The following is a 24,051-nucleotide window of genomic DNA, read 5'->3' as shown; positions in this document are numbered from 1 at the left end:
TCAAATAGCGTTTTGGACATACTATGGTATGTGAAAGTGAAGTTGTTCAGTCGTGTCCGACTCTTTGCGACCCCATGGACTGTAGCCTATCAGGCACCTCCATCCATGGGATTTTCCAGGCAAGAGTGCTGGAGTGGATTGCCATTTCCTTTTCCAGGGGATCTTCCCAGCCCAGGAATCGAACCCAGGTCTCCCGCATTGCAGGCAGACGCTTTACTCTCTGAGCCACCAGGGAGGATTATACTATGATATGGTTTTCCTTTTATAAATGAAATTGTTTTTCTTGTATGCAGTTTCACAGCTGTGCTCAGGGCTCCTGTGCCCACCACCTGGAGAGCTTCATCGTGATGACGAAAGGAAGCTAAGAGGCCATAGAAAACGAGCCTAGCAATATTGGACAGTCCTTACTTCCTGTCTCATGAGCATCTTTGACTCACTAATTTTTTTGTTGAAGTGATTGAAGTCTTCTGCTTTGGTGTTTAGGCCAGACTTTAATTTAGATATTTGTAATAGGCATTTAAATTTGTCCTCTTTGAGTTTTGTAAAGGCACTCTCTGTCCTGTTGTGTGGCAGTGAGAGCCTCCTCAGTATCAGCTCTAGCTTTACTTGTCAAACTTGCACTTTTTTCAAGTGAAATAACATATTTCCAGAAAAAAACCCCAGTAATAACAAAACCTTTCTGTCAAGGAACTGCAGTAGTAATTCCTCTGTCACTCATGACTAACAGGATTTTCCACTGATTTCTCTTTTTCTTTTGCTTCTAAAAAATTCAAAATAGAAAAATAAGAAACATATAAAAAATATCCAAAATGATTGTTTTGTTTCAGAGTAGTATGTCTGTGTGTGAGCAATAATATGCATTTGACTTACTCTTAAAAAATCCGTTTTTCCGTTTGCCTTCAGAATGTTTGTGATATTGTCAGCATTTACAGCTTCTCAGCTAGAATCGTCTCTGAGGCTGCAGGATGGAGTCTTCATAAATTCCTCTTGCCAATCTGTGCTTTGGCATCCACATGTCAGAATGCGTTTCATACGAATCATGAAAGTGTAGTGTGATTCTACATGCTCCACTTTACAGCTGACCTTGACCATCCTTTCCTGCTGATTCTGGACTTATTTGGGTTTCTTTTTCTGGCATGACTCCTTTAAATTATTAATGGGCATTTCTTCTGACTATTAAAGATTAGCTGGCTAAGTACAGAGTTGTAGATGAGTGTAAGATGCCTGTTATCTTTCAACACATTTTGCACCTGGACATTTGGGGTTGTATAGATCAGTGACTTTACTCTCTTATATCTCAGATTAATTTTTTCTTTTGAATCTAGGAATAATGAGCAAACCCACTCCTCTCCCCAGCTTAACTCCACATGGCCTGTTTTCCTGGCTTAAAGCAGCTTAGAATTAAATTAACCCCTCTCTTTCTCTATACTTCCACCACCCCAACCCCATTTTAAGGTGTAATTTGACAGTTTGCACGAGCAATTGCTTATGAACATGCGGCCTCTAGTTGTAGTGGCCTCCCTTTATTTGTGGAATTAGACATTTTGAACAAAACTAACTTTTGTGGGTTTATGGTCCCCTGAATGAGAGATTTTAGTGATGTATTTGAAAAGCAGATCAAGGGAAAAAGCAGATCTGGGGAAAATTTTAAATGCCTAAAATGTATCTTTGTGTCTTTTCTGAGAAGCCAGTGCCCTGGGTGTGCAGGCATGTTCATAGGCCCACATGTATGCTCCTGGGAGCACCAGCATACTTTCATCCTGATATCATTTGATACCGTACCTCCTACTTTTTACTTGACAAATCACATTTACATTTTGTTGATCTCTGCTCCAGATTCTACCTAGTAGGTATCCTGGTGAGAGTGTAAGTTTCCCACTATATTGACAATATTTGTTGATTGACATGTGATGATGTCCCTGAGAGGCATTCACATACAGGAGTGTGTCACAGCCCCTCAGCTGAGAGCCAGTAAGCCGGTCCCTCGCTATTTAAAGCCTGGTCTATGGACTATGGTGGGGCACAGCATTCCTGCCCAACAAAAGATTCCTCTATGGGAAATCTTTGATTTCCCTCGGTACATCTCTTGTACTTCTCAGTCTCAGTGTCTGCTTCCCAGAGGACCCTGTCCCACCATCGCCGCTAGCTCTAATGCTCAGCAGGTCTGCAGGATGCTGCAGTTCAAAACTGTCAGCTCCCCACATGCCCTGCAGCTCAGCAGGAAGTCTGTGGGAGGAGAGCTGGGAGGCACCCTCTGTAGATGCCACAGTGGTTCATCAGAGTCACCCATCTGCTTGATGAAAAAAAGCAGATTGGGATAAACAGTCTGTAATTCAATATTTTTCTCCAACTTCAAGTAACCTTATCTCTAGTATGTTAAAAGTAAGAATGACTGAAACTTCTGGAATAACCACACACATTTCACAAAACTCCATTAGACTGGAAGCCATGAGTTGAAAGAGGTTTGGAGCCAGAATTTATCTTTTCTCCAATTCTTCCATTTACCAGCTATGTGAACTTGGGCAAAAAATTTATATTTCCTAGCCTCGGTTTTCTCATCCATATAATGGGTAATAGTAATACCCGGACTTCTGGGGTTAATAAGGAATAAATTAGATGATATACAAAGAACTTAGCATAGTACACAAAACAGAAAACATACAACAATCCCTTACTAAAAAAATACAGTGTCAAAGCAAGTTGCAGTATTTTCTCAACTTCCACATGAAACCTTTACAGTTGGTAATGTGATAACCAACTATATCTCATCAGTTTTTAACCACCTAGGAGACCTTCTGATTATAGTTTTATAAGCACCTTCACTCTATAAATTAAATATGATTTGGAATATATTACTTTTTTTTTGCTCTAGTTTTTGCATATGGGAAATGTAAAATCACTTAGGCTCATTAGTTCGCCCTGTCCAATTATGGTCTTAATTATGCTCATCTGGGCCAATTATTTTAGCACCAAGAAAAATTGCTTTCTTTGTCAAGACCATGGACAAGAACCAGAACCAGCCCCCAGAACCAAAGCTGAGTCTCTGCAGATATACATGTTCTGATTTGAGTCAAGGGTGCCATTGTTATACCCAGAAGCAGAACCTGGGACAAAGTTACTGCTTTAAAACATGCTCCTTTGCCAGCCATCCTCAGCCTGTAAACTAGCAGCTAAAATATCCAGCTATTTTCTCTAAAAACATTATAAATGTAAAAACATTTTGTGCTAAGGAGCGTAATAAGGGCAAGAATATACATTCATTTTTCCACTGTAGTCTCATTTGGGATTTAGGCCAAACTCAGTAGATTAAAATAAAGAACTCAGTAGGCATAACTATGACTTTTGCAATGGAAATATTCAAGTAATGCATGCAATTATTCTAATGGAACTTTTCTGCTCTGGTTTATAATGAAATGAGGGAGCTTTTCTGAATCACAGGGATTTGTTCTGTACTCTGCCTCAGAGGCTGTATGTATGAGTGACCTCTTGGTTTTAGACAAGTTGCCCTGAATTCTGTTATTTTCTCCTTTAGTTAGGATATAAAGGAATTTCAGCAGGCCACTTTTCCAAAGCATAGATTGCTAAGTTAGGGGAAAGTCTATGCTTATTTCAAACGAATGTATGATTTTGCCTCTCCTAGGGCTGCAGTGGAATCAGAATATTCCTGATATGATTTTATGTTCATGGTGGTCGTGGTGGTGGTTTTGTTGCTAAGTTGTGTCCAACTCAATCCCATGGACTGTAACTCGCCAGGCTCCTCTGTCCATGGGATAGCCTAGGCAAAAATACTGGAGTGGGTTGCCATTTCCTTCTCCAGGAGATCTTCCCAACCTAGGGACTGAACCCAGGTCTTTTGCATCTCAGACAGTCTCCTGCATTGCAGTAGGATTTTTTACTGACTGAACCACCAGGGAAGCCCTTTATTTGCTAGTTAAATCATTTGATTCAATTATTTGATTCTTGCCACAAATCTGTGAGATAGGCAAGTCATATTTATTTTAAAGAAGGGCATATATGTCCTAGAAGTGACATAGTAGCTTGTTCAAAACAGTGTTTTTTGACTATTGTATGTCATAAACAACTATCTTCAGAATATCTTCAGAAGTTTTCAGAATATATCTTCAGAAATTTTACATTCAGATATAAATTCAAAAATATCTTCAGAAACTTTCTGAAATTTCTATATTTTCTCAAAAATTCTAGATTGTCCTAGTAATAATATAATTCTCAATTCTCTTTTTATGTGGGAGAGTAAAGCAGGAGCTCTGGTTAGAGGGCCAGGATTGCCTACACCTAGGGCCTGCCCTAGAGCTGGCTACACCTCTGATGTTGTTTATCATATCAGAGAGTGGGAGGTTTGGAATGGTGACTCAAAGAGAAGGGAAGGCAGGCTGACTCTGACCTTTCATCTGAGAGACTGAGACTGAGGCTTGTCCATGCTCAGGAGGGAGCAGGTCTTAATAGTCTATGTCAGGCTACCTCATGCACAGGAGGCTGAGGAGGCCACCTTGCTCCTCAAGTCAAGGTGCGCTTGCTCACATGTGTTCTGAGTCCAGACTTTCCAAATGGGCTGCTGAACCCAATCAAAAAAAGGGCAGAAGATCTAAACAGACACTTCTCCAAAGAAGACATCCAAATGGCCAAAAAAATCACATGAAAAGATGCTCAACATCACTAATTATTAGAGAAATGCAGATCAAAACTACAGTGAAGTATCACTCATTCAAGTCAGAATGGCCACCATTGAAAAATCTATAAGCAGTAAGCACTGTAGAGAAAAGGGAACCCTCCTACCCTGTTGGAGGGAATGTAAATGGGTACAGCCTCTATGGAGAATAGCATGGAGGTTCCTTAGAAAGCTAAAAACAGAGTTACCATATGATACAGCAATCCTACTCCTGGGCGTATATCTGTGAAAACTATATACTTCGAACAGATACGTGCATGCCAGTGTTTATTGCAGCACTATTTACTGTAGCCAAGACATGGAAGCAACATAAATATTCATCAACAGATGAATGGATAAAGAAGATGTGGTATATATATACAGTGGAACTTTACTCAGCCATGAAAAAGAATGGAATGATGCCATTTGTAGCAACATAGATAAACCTAGAGATTATTATACTATTATAGCAAAGTAGTCAGAAAGAAAAAGATAAATATCATGATATTTTAAGCATATATATGTGGAATCTAAAAAATTTATACAAATGAATTTATTTACAAAATAGAAACAGACTCACGGGCTTAGAAAACAATCTTTTACCAGAGAGGAAAGGAGTTGGGGGAGATAAATTAGGAGGTTAGGATTCACATATACACACTGCTGCTGCTGCTAAGTCATTTCAGTCGTGTCCGACTCTGTGCGACCCCATAGACAGCAGCCCACCAGGCTCCCCTGTCCCTGGGATTCTCCAGGCAAGAACACTGGAGTGGGTTGCCATTTCCTTCTCCAACATATACAGACTGCTACATATAAAATAGAAAATCAAAAGGGACCAGTAGGTCTTAATAGCACAGGGAACTCTATTCAACAGTTTGTAATAATCTATATAAGAAAATAATCTGAAAAAGAATTGATATATAAAAATGTTAATGTATTATGTGTGTGTAACTAAATCATTTTGCTGTACACCTGGACATTAACTATACTCCAATATAAAATAAATGCAATACTATACATTAACTGTACTCCAATATAAAATAAATTTAAAAAATTAAGGGGATTAGCTCAAGATGGCAGAGTAGAAGGGTATGAGCTCATCCCTTGTTATATAAATACGAAAAGCACAACAAATCACTGAAAAACCATTGACAAAAGATTTCTAGAACCTACCCAAAAAGATACCCTACATTCAAAGGCAAAGAAGAAGCCACCAGGTGGTAGAAGGGGCACAATCATGATAAAAACAAATCCCATACTCAGATGAGTGACCCACAAACTGGAAAACAATTATACCACAGAAGTTCTGCCACAGGAGTGAATGTTCTGAGCCCCACATAGGGCTTCCCAGTGATAGGAGGAGAAGCCCTAGAGAATCTAGGTTTAAAGACCAGTGGAGTTTGAGCCCAGGAATTCCACAGGGCTGGGGGAAGCAGAAACTCAACTCTTTGAGGGTGCATACAAGGTCTTGTGTGTGCCAGGATTCAGGGTAAAAAGTAGTGACCACATAAGAGCCTGAGCAAGAACTACCTATTGGTATTGGAGGGTCTACTGCCAAGGTGATGGGAGCAGCTGTGGCTTACTGCAGGGACAAAGACACTGGCAGCAGCAGATCTGGGAGTACTCATTGGCATGAACCCTCCCAGAAGCTGTCATTAGCTCTACCCTACAGCCTGTAGGCTCCAGTGCTGGGATGCCTCAGGCCAAGCAACCAACAAGGCAGGAACACAGCCCCACCCATCAGCAGACAGGCTGCTTAAAATCTTCCTGAGCACAGCACTACCTACCAGAGGCACAAGACTCAGCTTTACTCACCACTAGGCAGGAACCAGCCACTCCCATTAGGAAGCCTGCACAAGCCTCTTCGAGAGCCTCATCCATTAGAGGGCAGATAGTAGAAGCAAGAAGACCTATGATCCTGCAGTCGGTGGAACAGAAACCATAGTCACAGAAAGAGAGACAAAATGAGATTCCAGAGCAATATGTCCCAGATAAATGAACTAGATAAAACCCCAGAAAAACAACTAAATGAAGTGAGACTAGGCAACCTGCCAAACAAAGAAAAGAAAGAATTCAGAATAATGATAGTGAAGATGATCGAACATCTTAGGAAAAGAATGGAGGCACAGATTTAGAAGATACAAGAAATGTTTAACAAAGACCTAGAAGTAGAGAAGAAACAGATTAACAATATAATAACTGAAATGAGGAATACACTAGAAGGCATCAATAGCAGAATAACCGAGGCAGAAGAATGGATAAGTGACCTAGAAGACAGATGGTGGAAATCACTGCTGTAGAACAGAAAAAAGAAAAAAAAAAAAAAAAGGAAATGACAAGAAATGAAGATAGTCTAAGGGACCTCTGGGACAACATTAAATGCACCAACATTCACATTAGAGCATTCCTAGAAGGAGAACAGACAGAAAGGACCTGAGAAAATATTTGAAGATAAATATTGCTGAAAACTTCACCAACATGGGAAAGGAAACAGTCACCCAAGTCCAAGAAGCAAAAGAGAGTCCCAGGCAGATAAACCCAAGGAAGAACACATCAAGACATGGTAATCAAATTGACAAAAATTCAAGATGAAGAAAAATATTAAAAGCAACAAGGGAAAAGAAACAACATAAAAGGGAACTCCCATAAGTTTATCAGCTGATTTCTCAGCAGAAACTCTGTAGCCGAGAATGGCATGGCACAATATATTTAAAGTGATGAAAGGAAAGAACCTACAACCAAGATTACCCAGTGAGGCTCTCATTCACATTTGATGGACAAATGAAAAGCTTTACAGAGAAGCAAAAGCTAAATGAATTCAGAACCACCCAACCAGCTTTGCAAAAAGGCTAAAAGAGTAAAAATGAATTGTCATGGGAAAAAAAAATAAAGCGTATACAACAAAAAGAATGAAAACAGAAGCCTGCATTTATAAGCAAGGTATGGCAGAAAACATTTTACACAGGTTACCTCTAAACCTCATATAGTGCTGAATGGAAGACATGATTGCCTCCATTTGATTGATTTACTTTAAAAATTTTTATTTTCAAATAATTTTAGACATACAGAAAATTTGCAAAAAATAGTACAGTGAGTTTCTATATACTCTTCACTTAGCTTCTTAAGATGTTAACATCTTAACCAAAGTACAGTAATCAAAGCCTAAAAAAGTAACAACACTGTTAACTAAATACAAATCTTATTCTAGTTTATCAGTCCCCTCCCCAAAGGTCCCTTTGCCATTTCAAGGTCCAGTCCAGCATCCACACTGTGTTTATTGTTGTGTCTCCTTCATCTCCCCCTATCTGTGACAGCCCCGAGTTCATCATCCTCTTTCCTGATCTTGGTGCTTTTGTAAGTAATGTTCACTTACTTTGTAGCATGTCTCTTACTGTGGGTTTGTTTGATACTTCTGAGTTAGGTAGAGGTTACTCATTCTAGTCAAGACTGGCACAGAAGTGATATGTCCTCACTATATCACATCAGGTAGAGTATGGGAGAGTGCTGGGAGAAATATCAATAATATATCAATATTATATAGTGATATATAATATATATAACATGTATATTATGTCAATAATATATCAATGAAATAATATATCAATATAATAATATTGATATCAATAATATCAATAATGCAGATAGGCAAATGATACCACCCTTATGGCAGAAAGCAAAGAACTGAAGAGCCTCTTGATGAAAGTGAAAAGAGAGTGAAAAAGTTGGCTTAAAACTCAACATTCAGAAAATGTAGGTCCATGGCATCTGGTCCCATCACTTCATGGCAAATAGATGGAGAAACAATGGAGACAGTGACAGATTTTATTTTGGGGGGGCTCCAAAATTTTTAACTGCAAATGGTGACAGCAGCCATTAAAAGATGCATGCTCCTTGGAGGAAAAGTTATGACCAACCTAGACAGCATATTAAAAAGCAGAGATATTACTTTGCCAGCAAAGGTCCATCTAGTCAAAGCTATGGTTTTTTCCAGTAGTCATGTATGGATGTGAGAGTTGAACTATAAAGAAAGCTGAGTGCCAAAGAATTGATGCTTTTGAACTGTGGTGTTGGAGAAGACTTTTGAGAGTCCCTTGAACTGCAAGGAGATCAAACCAGTCAAGCCTAAAGGAAATCAGTCCTGAATATTCATTGGAAGGACTGATGCTGAAGCTGAAACTCCAATACTTTGGCTGCCTGATGTGAGGAACTGACTCATTGGAAAAAACCCTGATGCTGGGAAAGGTTGAAGGCAGGAGGAGAAGGGGACAACAGAGGATGAGATGGTTGGATGGCATCACCAACTTGATGGACATGAGTTTGAGCAAGGCTTGGCAGATGGTGAAGGACAGGGAAGCATGGCATGCTGCAGTCCATGGGGTCACAGAGTCGGACACGACTGAGTGACTGAACAGAACTGAGAGTGTGTGATATGTGCCACCCCGATCACTTGAATGGGGTGACATCTTTTTTGCAGAGGTGGTGTCTCCCTGTAAATATACAATATTTTTTCTTTTGTAATTACCAAATTTCTTGAGGGAAATAGTTTGATAATATCACCTCTCTTTTAGATGAGGTGACTAATGTTCAGAGAAGTTAAATGATTCATATGAAATCACACAGCCAGTAATAAGAAAACCAGAATTTGACATTAGTTTTGCCTGATGCAGAAGCCCACTTTCTTCCCATCACCTGTTTTGTGAGTTTGTTCTCAGTGATGATGAACAAAAGAGTAGGCACAGTCGGCTATTTAATAAACCCTCAGTTCAGTTCAATTGCTCAGTCGTGTCTGACTCTTTGCAACCCCATGGACTGCAGCATACCTTCCCTAACCTTAACCATCTCCTGGACCTTGCTCAAACTCATCATGTCCATTGAGTTGGTTATGCCATCCAACCATCTCATCCCTTGTCGTCCCCTTCTCTTCCTGCCTTCAATCTTTCCCAGTATCAAGGTCTTTTGAGTCAGCTCTTTGCATCAGGTGGCCAAAGTGTTGGACTTTATGCTTCAACATCAGTCCTTCCAATGAATATTCAGGGTTGATTACTTTTAGGATTGACTGGTTTGATCTCCTTGCAGTCCAAGGGACTCTCGGGTCTTCTGCAGCACCACAGTTCAAAACCATCAATGCCTCAGTTTGGTGCTCAGCCTTGTTTATGGTGCAATTCTCATATCCATACATGACTACTGGAAAAACCGTAGCTTTGACTATATGAACCTTTGCTGGATTCTCATATCTGTTTTTCATTTAGACTATTGTGATGTTACATGTCACATAGTGTCTAAAAGACTCCACTGTGTACCCCTGAGTGGATTAGAGTGAAAAAGGAAAATAACATCTTGGTATTGTTATGAAGTTAGTCCTGGAATCCCTTGAAAGTGTCTCAGGTACTCCCAGAGTCCCTTGACCACTCTGAGAACTGTTCCTCTGGGCATGAAAGGAGACACTGAAAGAGCCAGCCTTAAATATTCCTGGATCTCTTGAATAATTTCTCCAGTTGTGCTGCCCTGTTAAATAAAATTTTAATAAGCTAGAAAAAAGATAGTTAAGCAGCAGAAGCCCTTTTCATGAATAAGGTGCTCTAAGGTAAAAACTCTGTTTGAATTTCATGGGTGTGAGATCATTAATAAGCGAAAGTAATGCTGCCAGTGTTATTGTAATAGTCATAAAAATCTGCAGCCTTATTGAGATGATGCACTTTTATGCTTTAATTGACATCATTTTATGTACTAAGTGGATGCAAGATCTTGAAACTGTTTGAGGGTCCTCCTGCAGGGTTAATTGTGCAACACATTCACTCACTACATATTTCCTCCAAAGAGCCTGGGAGTTTCTAAATCAGTCACCCAAAATCTGGGCTCCTGCATTCTCTATGCAGTTTTTCATCACTGAAGAGTCCCAAATATGATGCAAATTATCTGATTGATTATTTTGTGTTACTCTTCAACTTTTCAGAAAAATAGTTCTTAGAGAGCTGTAGCATCAGCATAATGCAGTCAATGCTTTAGAGCAGGTTGATTTCTGGCTCTCGTCGTCATGGAGATAAAACCTTCAGACACAGGGAGTTATGGTGATGGTAAACCATGCTCTTTCCCTGGTGGCATGGATTTTTACAGCTTGTCTTTTGATGAATTTTTCTATGTCACTATTGATAAATTACATGTATAGTGATCTATGTTTTAATTTATCTAGCTATATTCATAAATTATTACATTTCTATTTTGTTTTACCTTCAGGAAGATATAAAATTATTTTTAGTTAAATGGCTTGTGAAAAATTAGGTGCGTTTGACAAAGGTACTTAATGTACTGATGAAATAAATACAATTCTAGTTTTCTAGTTGGATGCACAGAAAAGGCACTGCTGGGTCCAAATTTGCATTTCTATATATGTACCTTATCCATTGTCAAGATTTATTAGATCCTATAAGTTTCTTTGGGGCTTTCCAGTAGGACCCTATTCAGATTCTGAATCAGAAATGCATAATATTTTTTCACTTTAACACTGATTATTTTACCCTTCCCCTTTGTTTAAAATAATCATTTTCATTTATTGAGTGAAGCAATATAATGCTTATGCTATTTGCATTGTAAAACATTGTATGCATTGTCTTTTCTAGTTAAATATTTTGGTAATATCCCACCATTTTAACTCTGAATTTTTCTTATGTTTTAAATGTTTATATAGGAGAGACCACAATGATATACAAGATATAAAATATACTTTCCCTTTTTGGTTCTCTAAGAAAATTTCATCCTACTTAGAGTCATGCAATTGGATGCATCCTCTCAACTTTGTAGAAGATAAACACAAAGAATAGAACATATGGATTGATTGTTCTGCCCCCAGTTTCTGACACAGAGCTCCTAAAACCCTAGCAATTTCCTAAGTGACAAGAACACTAGGAATATCTTTTGTTCTAATATTTTCTCTTTGACACTGGTTCCTGACACCAAACTCCTAAATCCCCTGGAATTTCCTGGCAGACGGAAATGTCTTTTGTTCCAATGAGGTGAATCTTGGTGGAGTCCTGCATGGGTCACTGGAAAGACCAAGCCATGGTTAGAAGCTTAGAACTTTCAACTCCACTTCTCATTGTCCAGAGAGGGAAAGGAGGCTGGAAATATAGAGTTAATCCCTTCCCTGCCAAAAATCTCAAAAGCATGTGGTTCAGAGAGCTTTTAAGTTGGTGAACACACAGAAGTGCTGGGAGAGTGGGGTACCCAGAGAGGACGTGGAAACTCCACGTCCCTTCCCATATTCCTTGCCCTACAGTCTCTTCCATCTGGATGTTCATCTCTATCATTTATCATATTCTTTTACAATAAACTGGTGTGTTTCCCTACATGTGTAAAATGTGCTTAGTAAATCTTTTCTTAGTAAATGAATGGGAACACATTTCATATAGGGACTATTATGTGAGGTAATATGTTGAAGGCCTTTTGTAAGTTGAAATGATGTGAATTTAGTATACAAAAATGGCATTGTTTTATTTAATGAAAAAAATATATTTCAGTAAGTGGTCTAAAATAGTTGCATGTTTGATAACAAAATTAGATTCCTGTCTTATATAATAACACAAAAATGAGTTATAGTGGATTCAGATTTTAAAGGTATAAAACATTCATTCAGTTCAGTTCAGTTGCTCAGTCGTGTCCAACTGTTTGTGACCCCATGACTGCAGCATGCCAGGCCTCCCTGTCCATCATCAGCTCCAGGAGTTTACTCAAACTTACGTCCATTGAGTTGGTGATGCCATCCAGCCATCTCATCCTCTGTCGTCCCCTTCTCCTCCTGCCTTCAATCTTTCCCATCAGGGTCTTTTCAAATGAGTCAGTTCTTTGCATCAGGTGGCCAAAGTATTGGAGTATCAGCTTCAACATCAGTCTTTTCAATGAATATTCAGGACTGATTTCCTTAGGATGGACTGGTTGGATCTCCATGCAGTCCAAGAGACTCTCAAGAGTCTTCTCCAGTACCACAGTTCAAAAGCATCTATTCTTTGGCCCTCAGCTTTCTTTGTAGTCCAACTCTCACATCCATACATGACTACTGGAAAAACCATAACTTTGACTAGACGGACCTTTGTTGGCAAAGTAATGTCTCTCTGCTTTTTAATATACTGTCTAGGTTGGTCATAACATTAACCAAAAAAAAAAAAAATATTGAAGAATCAGTTCATAATCTTGGAGTAAGACATTTCTGATAATTTTAAATAAACCCAGAAGGCATAAAAAACATACAGATTTGCCTATATAAAAACAAAAAAAAAATTTCTAGGTAACAAAAGCCATAATAAGCAAAATTAAAAGGCAAGTGAGAAATAACAAAGTGTTTATAATTCTTATAATGTTTATAATCTTTAATATATAATATATGATGTCTGTGTTCCAATTTATAAATCAATAATAGAAAGAAAAATAACCCAATAGAAAAATGAGCAAGGTATGAGCACCTAAACAAATAAAACAAATACTAACAGACATAAACGGAGACATTGACAGAAATACAATAACAGTAGGAGACTGTCACACTGCACTGATGTCAATGAAGATAAAAATTATTTCAATCATCTTTTCTGACCATAATGGTATGAGACTAGAATTCAACTGCAGAAAGAAAAATGGAGGGAAAAAAATCACATGGAGACTAGATAACATGCTAGTAAAAAACCAAGGTTTCTTGATGACTCAGTCCATAAAGACTCTACCTGCAATGTGGGAGACCAGTTTCAATCCCTGAGTTAGGCAGATCTCCTGGAGAAGGAGACGGCAATCCATTCCAGTATTCTTGCCTGGAGAACTCCATAGACAGAGAAGCCTGGTGGGCTCTAGTCCATGGGGTCACAAAAAGTCATACACGACTGACTGACTTTCCCTCACTCAAAAAATCAATGGGTCAACAAATAAAAAAGGAAAGCAGAAAATACTTCAAAACAACAACAAAGAAAATGCAACTTATTAAGCCTATGAAAGTGAAAGTGAAGTCACTCAGTCATGTCCAACTCTTTGCGACCCCATGGATTGTAGCCTACCAGGATCCTATGTCCATGGGATTTTCCAGGCAAGAGTATTGGAGTGGGTTGCCATTTCCTTCTCCAGGGGATCTTCCTGACCCAGGGATTAAACCCAGGTCTCCCACATTGTGGGCAGATGCTTTATCGTCTGAGCCACCAGGGATGCAGCAAAAGCAGTCCTCTAAGAGGGAAGTTCATAGCAAGACAGGCCCTCTTCATTGGTAAGAAGTATCTCCAACAAACAACCTAACCCACCACCTAAAAGAATTAGTAAAGGAAGAACAAACTCAGAAAGAAGGAAGGAAATAATAAAGATCAGAGAGGAAGTAAATAAAAGAGAGATAAAAAATAGAAGAGATCAATAAAACCAAGAACTGCTTTTTTGAAAGGATAAACAGAATCAACAGACCTCTAACCAGGCTCACCAAGAAGACGAGAGAGAGGACCCAAATAAAGAAAATAAGAACTGAAAGGGGGAAAACAACAAGTAGTGCAGAAATTTTAAAAATTGTGAGAAAATAAATAGTTTTATGCCAACAAATTGGATAACCTAGAAGGAATGGAAAAGTTTCAAGGAACCTGCAGCCCACCAAAATTGAGTCAAGAAGCAATGGCTAATTTGAACAGACCAATCACTAGAGGTGAAATAGAATCTGTAAAAAAACAAAACAAAACTTCCTGAAAAGGGAGTTCGCTGGTGGCTTAGTGGTTAGGATTCCAGGCTGTTACTACTATGGCCTGGGTTCAATCCCTGTTCAGGGAGCTGAGATCCCATCCCACTGGCCATGCAGCATGGCTGACAAAAGTCAAAACAAAACAAAACTCCTTACAAGCAAAAGTCCAGGACTGGATAACTTCTCTGGTGTATTTTACCAAAAATATAAGAAAGAACTTCTACCTATTCTTACCAAACTATTTCAAAAGATTGAAGAGGAGGGAATACTCCCAAAGTTGTTCTATGAAGCCACTCTTACCCTGATACCAAAACCAGACCAAGACATTTAAAAATAGAAAATTACAGCCCAATATCTTTGATAGATGAGGATGGCATGGAAACCCACTCCAGTATTCTTGCCTGGAGAACCCCATGGGCAAAGAAGCCTGGTGGGCTACATTCCATGGGGTCACAAAGAGTCAGACATGACTGAGCGACTAAACATGCCTGCACTCACACTCACATCTTTGATGGATGTAAATGCAAAAATCCTCAACAAAATATTAGCAAACCAAATCCAACAATACATAAAATGGATCATAAGCCACATTATGATCAAGTTGACTTTATTTCAGGATTGCAAGGATAGCTTAACGTATGCAAATCAATGAATGTGATACACCACATCAACAAAAGAAGACCAAAACCAGATCATCTCAATATATGCAAAAAAAGCATTTGATAGAATTCAACATCCATTAATGATAAAAACTATCACCAAATTTGGCATAGAGGGAAGAATTCTCAGCATAATAAAAGCCATTTATGACAGACTCACAGCTGGTATAATACCCAATGGTGAAAAGCTAAAAGCCTTCCCACTAAATTCTGGAATAAGATAAGGATGTCCCCTCTCACTACACTACTTCTATTCAATATCAAAATTCTAGTTATAACAACCAGACAAGAAGAAACAAAGTTATCTGAATAAGAAGGGAAGAGGTAAAATTGTCATAATGACACTATAGTGACATGCAGGCAACTTGATACTCTATGTCAGTCACTTCAGTCGCTCAGTCGTGTCCGACTCTTTGCATGCAACCCCATGTGCGCCAGGCCTCCACCAACTCCTGGAGTTTACTCAAACACATGCCATCAAATTGGTGATGCCATCCAGCCATCTCATCCTCTGTCGTCCCTTTCTCCTCCTGCCCTCAATCCCTCCCAGCATCAGGGTCTTTTCCAATGAGTCAACTCTTTGCACGAGGTGGCCAAAGTATTGGAGTTTCAGCTTCAGCATCAGTCCTTCCAATGAACACCCAGGACCGATCTCCTTTAGAATGGACTGGTTGGATCTCCTTGCAGTCCAAGGGACTCTCAAGGGTCTTCTCCAACACCACAGTTTAAAAGCGTCAACTCTTTGGTGCTCAGCTTTCTTCACAGTCGAACTCTCACATCCATACGAGACCACAGGAAAAACCATAGCCTTGACTAGATGGACTTTGTTGGCAAAGTAATGCCTCTGCTTTTGAATATGCTATCTAGGTTGGTCATAACTTTTCTTCCAAGGAGTAAGCATCTTTTAATTTCATGGCTGCAGTCACCATCTGCAGTGATTTTGGAGCCCCCCAAAATAAAGTCTGACACTGTTTCCATTGTTTCCCCATCTATTTCCCATGAAGTGATGGGACCAGATGCCATGATCTTCATTTTCTGAATGTTGAGCTTTAAGCCAACTTTTCACTCTCTTTCACTTTCATCAAGAGGCTTTTTAGTTCCTCTTCACTTTCTGCCATAAGGGTGGTGTCATCTGCATATCTGAGGTTATTGATATTTCTCCTGGCAATCTTGATTCCAGCTTGTATTTCTTCTAGTCCAGCGTTTCTCATGATGTACTCTGCATATAAGTTAAATAAGCAGGGTGACAATATACATCCTTGATGTACTTCTTTTCCTATTTGGAACCAGTCCGTTGTTCCATGTCCAGTTCTAACTGTTGCTCCTTGACCTGCATATAGGTTTCTCAAGAAGCAGGTCAGGTGGTCTGGTATTCCCATCTCTTTCAGAATTTTCCGCAGTTTATTGTGATCCACACAGTCAAAGGCTTTGGCATAGTCAATAAAGCAGAAATAGATGTTTTTCTGGAACTCTCTTGCTTTTTCCATGATCCAGCAGATGTTGGTAATTTGATCTCTGTTCCTCTGCCTTTTCTAAAACCAGCTTGAACATTTGGAAGTTCCTGGTTCACGTGTTGCTGAAACCTGGCTTGGAGAATTTTGAGCATTACTTTACTAGTGTGTGAGATGAGTGCAATTGTGCAGTAGTTCGTGCATTCTTTGGCATTGCCTTTCTTTGGGATTGGCATGAAAACTGACCTTTTCCAGTCCTGTGGTCACTGCTGAGTTTTCCAAATTTGCTGGCATACTTAGTGCAGCACTTTCACAGCATCATCTTTCAGGATTTGAAATAGCTCAACTGGAATTCCATCACCTCCACTAGCGTTGTTCGTAGTGATGCTTTCTAAGGCCTACTTGACTTCACATTCCAAGATGGCTGGCTCTAGGTGAGGGATCACACCATCGTGATTATCTGGGTCGTGAAGCTCTTTTTTGTATACTTCTCTGTATTCTTGCTACCTCTTCTTAACATCTTCTGCTTCTGTTAGGCATACCATTTCTGTCCTTTATTGAATCCATCTTTGCATGAAATGTTCCCTTGGTATCTCTATATAGAAAACCCTGAAGCTTCCACACAAAAAATATTAGAGCTAGCAAATGAATTCAGCAAGGTGACACGATACAAGATTACTATACAGAAATTTATTGCATTTCTTTACACTAACAATGAAATATCAAAAGAGAAAACAAACAAATAAAAATCCCATTTAAAATGGTGTCAAAAAAATAACTAGGAATAAACCTAACCAAGGAGATGAAAGACCTACACACTGAAAACTACAAAGTGTTGATAAAGGAAATTGCAGATGATGCAAAGAAATGGAAAGATAATCCCATGCTCTTGGATTGGAAGAATTAATATTATTAAAATGGCTGTACTACTCAAAGCAGTCTATGGATTTAATGTAATCTCTGTAAAATTACTCATGACATTTTTCTAAGAATGAGAATAAATAATCCTAAAATGTATATGGAACCACAAAAGACCCAGAATTATCAAAGCAATTCTGGACAAATAGACCAAAGCTGGAGACATAACTCTCCCAGGTATCATATTGTCTGGAGAATAGTATGCAGATTCCTTAAAAAAATTAACATAGAGCTACCACATGATCCAGCAATCCCATTTCTTGGCATATATCCAGTAAAAACAAAACCTCTAATTTGAAACAGTACACACACTCCAGTGCTCATCAGTTTAGTTTAGTCGCTTAGTTGTGTCCGACTCTTTGTGACCCCATGAATAGCAGCACGCCAGGCCTCCCTGTCCATCACCATCTCCCGAGTTCACTCAGACTCACGTCCATCGAGTCCGTGATGCCATCCAGCCATCTCATCCTCTGTCGTCCCCTTCTCCTCCTGCCCCCAATCCCTCCCAGCATCACAGTCTTTTCCAGTGAGTCAACTCTTCTCATGAGGTGGCCACAGTACTGGAGCTTCAGCTTTAGCATCATTCCTTCCAAAGAAATCCCAGGGTTGATCTCCTTCAGAATGGACAGGTTGGATCTCCTTGCAGTCCAAGGGACTCTCAAGAGTCTTCTCCAACACCACAGTTCAAAAGCATCAATTCTTCGGCGCACAGCTTTCTTCACAGTCCATCTCTCACATCCATACATGACTACTAGAAAAACCATAGCCTTGACTAGACGGACTTTAGTCAGCAAAGTAATGCTTCTGCTTTTGAATATGCTATCTAGGTTGGTCATAACTTTTCTTCCAAGGAGTAAACATCTTTTAATTTCATGGCTTCAGTCACCATCTGCAGTGATTTTGGAGCCCCAAAAAATAAAGTCTGACACTGCTTCCACTGTTTCCCCATCTATTTCCCATGAAGTGATAGGACCGGATACCATGATCTTTGTTTTCTGAATGTTGAGCTTTAAGCCAACTTTTCACTCTCCACTTTCACTTTCATCAAGAGGCTTTTAGTTTCTCTTCACTTTCTGCCATAAGGGTGGTGTTGTCTGCATATCTGAGGTTATTGATATTTCTCCCGGCAATCTTGATTCTAGCTTGTGCTTCATCCAGCCTGGCATTTTGCATGATGTACTCTGCACACAAGTTAAATAAGCAGGGTGACAATACTTGATGTACTCCTTTCCCAATTTGGAACCAGTCTGTTGTCCCATGTCCAGTTCTAACTGTTGCTTCCTGACCTGCATACAGATTTCTCAAGAGGCAGGTCAGGTCGTCTGGTATTCCCAGATCTTTCAGAACTTTCCACAGTTTGTTGTGATCCACACAGTCAAAGGCTTTGGCATAGTCAATAAAACCAAAGTAGATGTGTTTTGGAACTGTCTCGCTTTTTCCATGATCCAGCAGATGTTGGCAATTTGATCTCTGGCTCCTCTGCGTTTTCTAAACCTATGTTGAAGATACAGTGATTTAAAAAATGTAACTTACAGAATGTAACATTCTAGAAGATAATTTAGAAAATGAATTTAAAAAATAAAAATAGAAGACTTTTAAAACACAGCAAATTTCTGCTTTGGATAAAGCAGGCTTGCTAATACCAACAACTGTTCACTAGACTAGACATACATATGCCATATACCACCAAAGACTTGAGGCACTGGAATTGTCAGACATAGGCTATAAAGCAGTACTGCTTCTTATGTTTAAGTAAGCAAGCAAACGAAAATTTGAACATATTTTCTAGAAATAAGAAACTATAAAAATCATATGCTGCTGCTGCTGCTGCTGCAGCTAAGTCGCTTCAGTCGTTTCCTTTTGGAAAAAGAAAGAATTTCTATAAATGAAAACTATAACGTAATAAAGTTATAAACTAAAGCTATAAACTAAAACTATATTACAGTAAGAGCTCAATGAATGAGTTTAATCTCAGATTGCTGCTGCTGCTGCTGCAGCTAAGTCGCTTCAGTCATGTCCGACTCTGTGTGACCCCATAGACGGCAGCCCACCAGGCTCCTCTGTCCCCGGGATACTCCAGGCAAGAACACTGGAGTGGGTTGCCACTTCCTTCTCCAATGCATGCATGCACGCTAAGTCACTTCAGTCGTGTCCAACTCTGTGTGACCCTATGGACAGCAGCCCACCAGGCTCCTCCATCAGCAGGATTCTCTAGGCAAGAATACTGGAGTGGGTTGCCATTTCCTTCTCCAAATCTCAGATTAGACACAGCTAGAGCAGAAATTGTGGTCTTTCCTAGTAGCTCAGTCAGCAAAGAGACCACCTGCAATGCAGGAGACCTAGGTTCGATCCCTGGGTTGGGAAGATTCTCTAGAGAAGGAAATGGCAACCTGCTTCAGTATTCTTGCCTGGGAAATATCATGGACAAAGGAACTTGGTGGGCTACAGTCCACTGGGTCACAAAGAATCAGACACGACTGAGTGACTAAATTACCAAAGTAGAAATTAATGAATAGAAAGGAAATTTGGAGACATTACAACGTGGACAGATAAGACATGAAAATTACAGAAGGAAGGGGAAAGAACATGGACAATACAGTGAGATCTCAAATCATTTAACTGGAGCTCCAGAAAGAAACATAAACATATTTCAAGGAATAATAAGTGAAAATTTTCCAGAATTGATGATAGAAATCATTCATTAGGTTCAAGAGATCCACCAATGCCAAGTAGGAAAACAAAAATACATCTGTAGCTTGATGCACTTTATGAAACCTCAGACAACCAAAAGTGCAGATATTTAGTCCAGAGAAAAACAAAGAAATTATCCTTCTTCAAGGGAGTGATAATTAACTAACTGCAGAGTTAATAGCAGTAAGTGAAAGTAGCCTCAGTCATGTCTGACTCTTTGCAACTCCATGGACTGTAGCCTGCCAGGCTCCTCGTCCATGGAATTCTCTAAGCCAGAATACTGGAGTGGGTAGCCGTTCCCTTCTCCAGGGGATCTTCCCAACCCAGGAATGGAACCCAAGGTCTCTCGCATTGCAGGCAGATTCTTTACCAACTGAGCCACCAGGGAAGCCCAATAGCAGTAAAGCAAGGCATGTCATTGACATCTTCCATGTACTAAAAGAAAATAACTTCCAACTTCCAATTCCATACAGAGTAAATCAGAAAATGAACACCAAAATCCACTCTGAGATACCACTAAATACTATTCAGATGGACAAAAATTTAAAGTTTGACAGTACCACGTGTTGTTGAGGAAGTGAAACTGCAAGGACAAATTCCACTTCCACTATTGGGAGTATGCATCATCTAATAAAGATGAAAATACATTGTATGGCTCAGCAATTTCATTCCTGGGTCTGTTCCACGGAAAGCCATATGCATATGTGCACGAGGACATACACAAGAATGCTGTAATGGCCCCAAGCTAGAAACAATGCAAATATTTATTAATAGTAAAACTAATAAGTTGTTGTATATTTATGCAGTAGGATGTTGTACAACAATAAAAATAAACAGACTTCAACTGTTTGTGACAACACAGATAAATCTTGTAGGATTCATCTTCAAGGAGGATAAAAGGAAGAACCAAGAGAAACCCTGAAGAAAATTATTTTTAAAAAAAATATTTATTTATGGCTGTGCTGGGTCTTCATTGCTGCACAAGGGCATGCTTAGTTGTGGCAAGTGGAGGTTACTCCCTAATTGTGAGCACTCCTCATTGCAGCTTCTCTTGCTGTGGAGCACAGGCTCTAGGGCGTGCGGGCTTCAGTAGCTGTGAGCCTCGGGCTCTAGAGTGCTGGCTCAGTAGTTGTGGCACACACGTTCAGTTGCCCCACAGCTTGTGGGATCTTCCTGGACTAGGGATGGAACCAGTGTCCCCTGCATTGCCAGGTGGATTCTTAGCCACTGGATCACCAGGGAAGCCCTGCAATGAATTCTGAACCTTCTGCAGATGCGGTTACCTTTGTGAGTATGTGACCAAACTGAGTGGTAACCTTCAGAGAGCAGCCAAGCAGAATTATGTAATCAATACGATTTGATACAAATGAGCACTAGATTTGGAATTTGAAGACATGATTTGGGGTCCACCACTTTCAAATTAAGTTGAAAAGGTGAGGGAACTCTAGCTTTTATGTTCCTGTGTGGACTTGAGGGGATATTGCCATCCATCTCACACCACATAGTGAGGGAGCCTTAGGTGAGAGAATATGTTTGAAATCAGTTTGTGAATCATGACGGGTCATATAAAAGGAAGTAATTATTATTTACCTTGGGAACATGTAAATGGAAGCATTTCCAGATTTTACAGGGCATGAAAGAGTTCCTTTTTGTTTTTAATTGAAGTATAATTGCTTTACAATGTTGTGTCAGCTTCTGCTGTACAGCATCATGAATCAGCCATTTGGGTACATACATCCCCTCTCTCTTGAGCCTGCCTCCCACCACCCCATATCCCACCCCTCTAGATCATCACAGAGCACTGAGCTGAACTACATGTGCTACATAGCAGCTTCCCGCTAGCTTTTTACACATGATATTTTACATTTTACACTATTTTACACATGATAGTGTATCTATGCCAATGTTATGAAAGAGTTTCTTTTAAACTTGAGTTTACCTTGCTCTACGAGACCATATCACATCCAACAGGAAGTCCCTGGTCATGCAGGAAAATCCAACATGGATTGGATTAGCACCTGAGTAGAACCATGAACATTTGTCTAAACTGATGTGTATGATATGTACTTCCTTTAATTAAAACCATTTAAATGAAACCATGTCCATATTATCAATGCAGTAGATTTCCCTTGTGTTTGTGATCATTAGCCCATGTTGCCATATTCAGCTTGCCTGTTCACACTGGCAAGCTTAGAACATCTTAGCATAAGCAAGCAGCTTCTGGCAGCTTCCTGAGTGCCTCCAGCTGGACAGTTAACAGAGGGATGCTGCCAATGGGAAACAAATATTTGCCAGGAGCAATGAGGTGGAAAAGAGAAATTATCACTCTAAGATTTCATCAGAGAAGAAATCCTACTTGGCTCACTAGGTGTTCTCTCTGCCAACAAACAAATTGCTAAATGCATTCTGATGTCTTCAAGCCTCTTGTTAAAGCGGAAAGGAAAACCAGAGAAAAGGCAGAGGCTTCGTTTTGACAGCACTTCAAATTCTACAATTTCATGAAAATCTTAGTTGTAATCTCACTTCTTGACAAACATTTGGGGCCTCTTCAAAGTGTGGTTTGAGGAGCATGTCAGCAGTACAGACTCTTAGCCCATGCACAGACCCACTGATCAAAATAGTATTTCATCAAGATCCCCCCACGATTCATATATACACCTGTCTGGTTCATTACTCCATATTGTAATTTTGCAACCCTTAGAGCAGGAGATGACCTGCAATCATCTAGTTTGGGCTCCTGTTTTTAGGCTGCCAAGTTATTACTATCTGCATGTTGCAGATGAGACTTCTAAAACCCAGGGAGCATAAGCTAGTAGCCTGAAGTCACAGAGCTGGATGTCTTCTGCCACAAACACAGCATCCAGTCATACATACCAGCTTTTTCAGGGTCTGTTCAATCTACCTGTATTTCCCTTTGCGAGAATAGATTTCTTGGCCTGTATTCATTTCTGGAGAAAAGATAGACTTTACCTACTTATTTTGGCTTTTGCTCTTCAAACCAGAAAAAAATGTTTCAGAGAAATGTTATGATTTTGCCTAAGGAAGAATCAATCCTGACACACAGAATCAAGGCATTGAGACTTGAGAGCCTAAGGGAGACCTACTTCTAAATGGGTCATGGAGCTTCTTTCTGTTCTCTGTGTGTGTGTGTGCGTGTAGCAGGGAGCCCCTTTGGTGCACTTGATCTTATAGACGCAAGATATGTCTCTCTAAGAAAAACTTACAGCAGAAGCTGCTGTTATATCTATATATATATGGCATTGTACTGTACTTAATTTAGCTTTCCATACAGAAAGGGTCATGAATATGCATTTTGCCTAAGACAATTATTTCTTTTCACAGCCTCATGTGTGACGGTGCAGGCTAAGCTAATTAACATAGCTAATTTTAGTCTTAGTTTGAGGGTTTATTTTAGAAAAGGTCACAGTACTGGTGCTAACTTTTAGCTTATTGTGTGAGAGAAGGAAGCATCAAAAAGCTATACAGCCAAGCAACTGCTGCACTCCTACTCCCAAGAATATAAATGTATTATTGTATTTGAGATTTAGTTCTGCTTAGAGTTAGTGGGACTTAAAGGGTAGCTCAGCGGGTAAAGAATCCGCCTGCAAGGCAGGTGACCCTGATTCGATTCCTGGGTTGGAAAGTTCCCCTGGAGAAAGGATAGGCTACCCACTCCGGTATTCTTGGGCTTCCCTGGTGGCTCAAACAGTAAAGAATCTGCCTGCAATGTGGGAGATCTGGGTTCAATCCCTGGATTGGGAAGATCCCCTGAAGGAGGGCATGGCAGCCCACTCCAGTAGTAGCCTTGCCTGGAGAATCTCCATGGATAGAGGATCCTGGCATGCTATAGTCCATGGAGTTGCAAAGAGTCGGACACGACTGAGCGACTAAGCACAGCACAGCAGAGTTAGTGATATGATTAGTAAAGTGGACTTATCCCTGCTGTGTCAGTGCCTGCTGTAGGGAGCTAGGGGTCCA

General features: G+C 39.8%; 1 protein-coding gene across 15 annotated transcripts in view; it reads left to right on the top strand.

The window, feature by feature from the left end:
• The window catches only part of NEK11 (NIMA related kinase 11), a 281,512-nt gene that overhangs the window by 148,687 nt on the left and 108,774 nt on the right, over positions 1-24,051 (top strand). Inside the window, exon 13 of one of the 15 annotated variants that reach the window (XM_042237198.2) lies at positions 294-14,981. The exons of the other annotated variants lie outside the window; for them this stretch is intronic. Within the exon in view, the coding sequence (XP_042093132.1) occupies positions 294-388 (95 nt within the window). The 3' untranslated portion in view covers positions 389-14,981. Of the gene's footprint in view, positions 1-293; positions 14,982-24,051 lie in introns of those variants that run through there. 15 annotated transcript variants of the gene reach the window in all.

The sequence above is a fragment of the Ovis aries genome, chromosome 1 (genome assembly GCF_016772045.2).
Source record: "Ovis aries strain OAR_USU_Benz2616 breed Rambouillet chromosome 1, ARS-UI_Ramb_v3.0, whole genome shotgun sequence".
NCBI classification, from domain to species: domain Eukaryota; kingdom Metazoa; phylum Chordata; class Mammalia; order Artiodactyla; family Bovidae; genus Ovis; species Ovis aries.
Note: the sequence above shows the minus strand (reverse complement) of the source record. Positions and strands in the feature narration are given on the sequence as shown.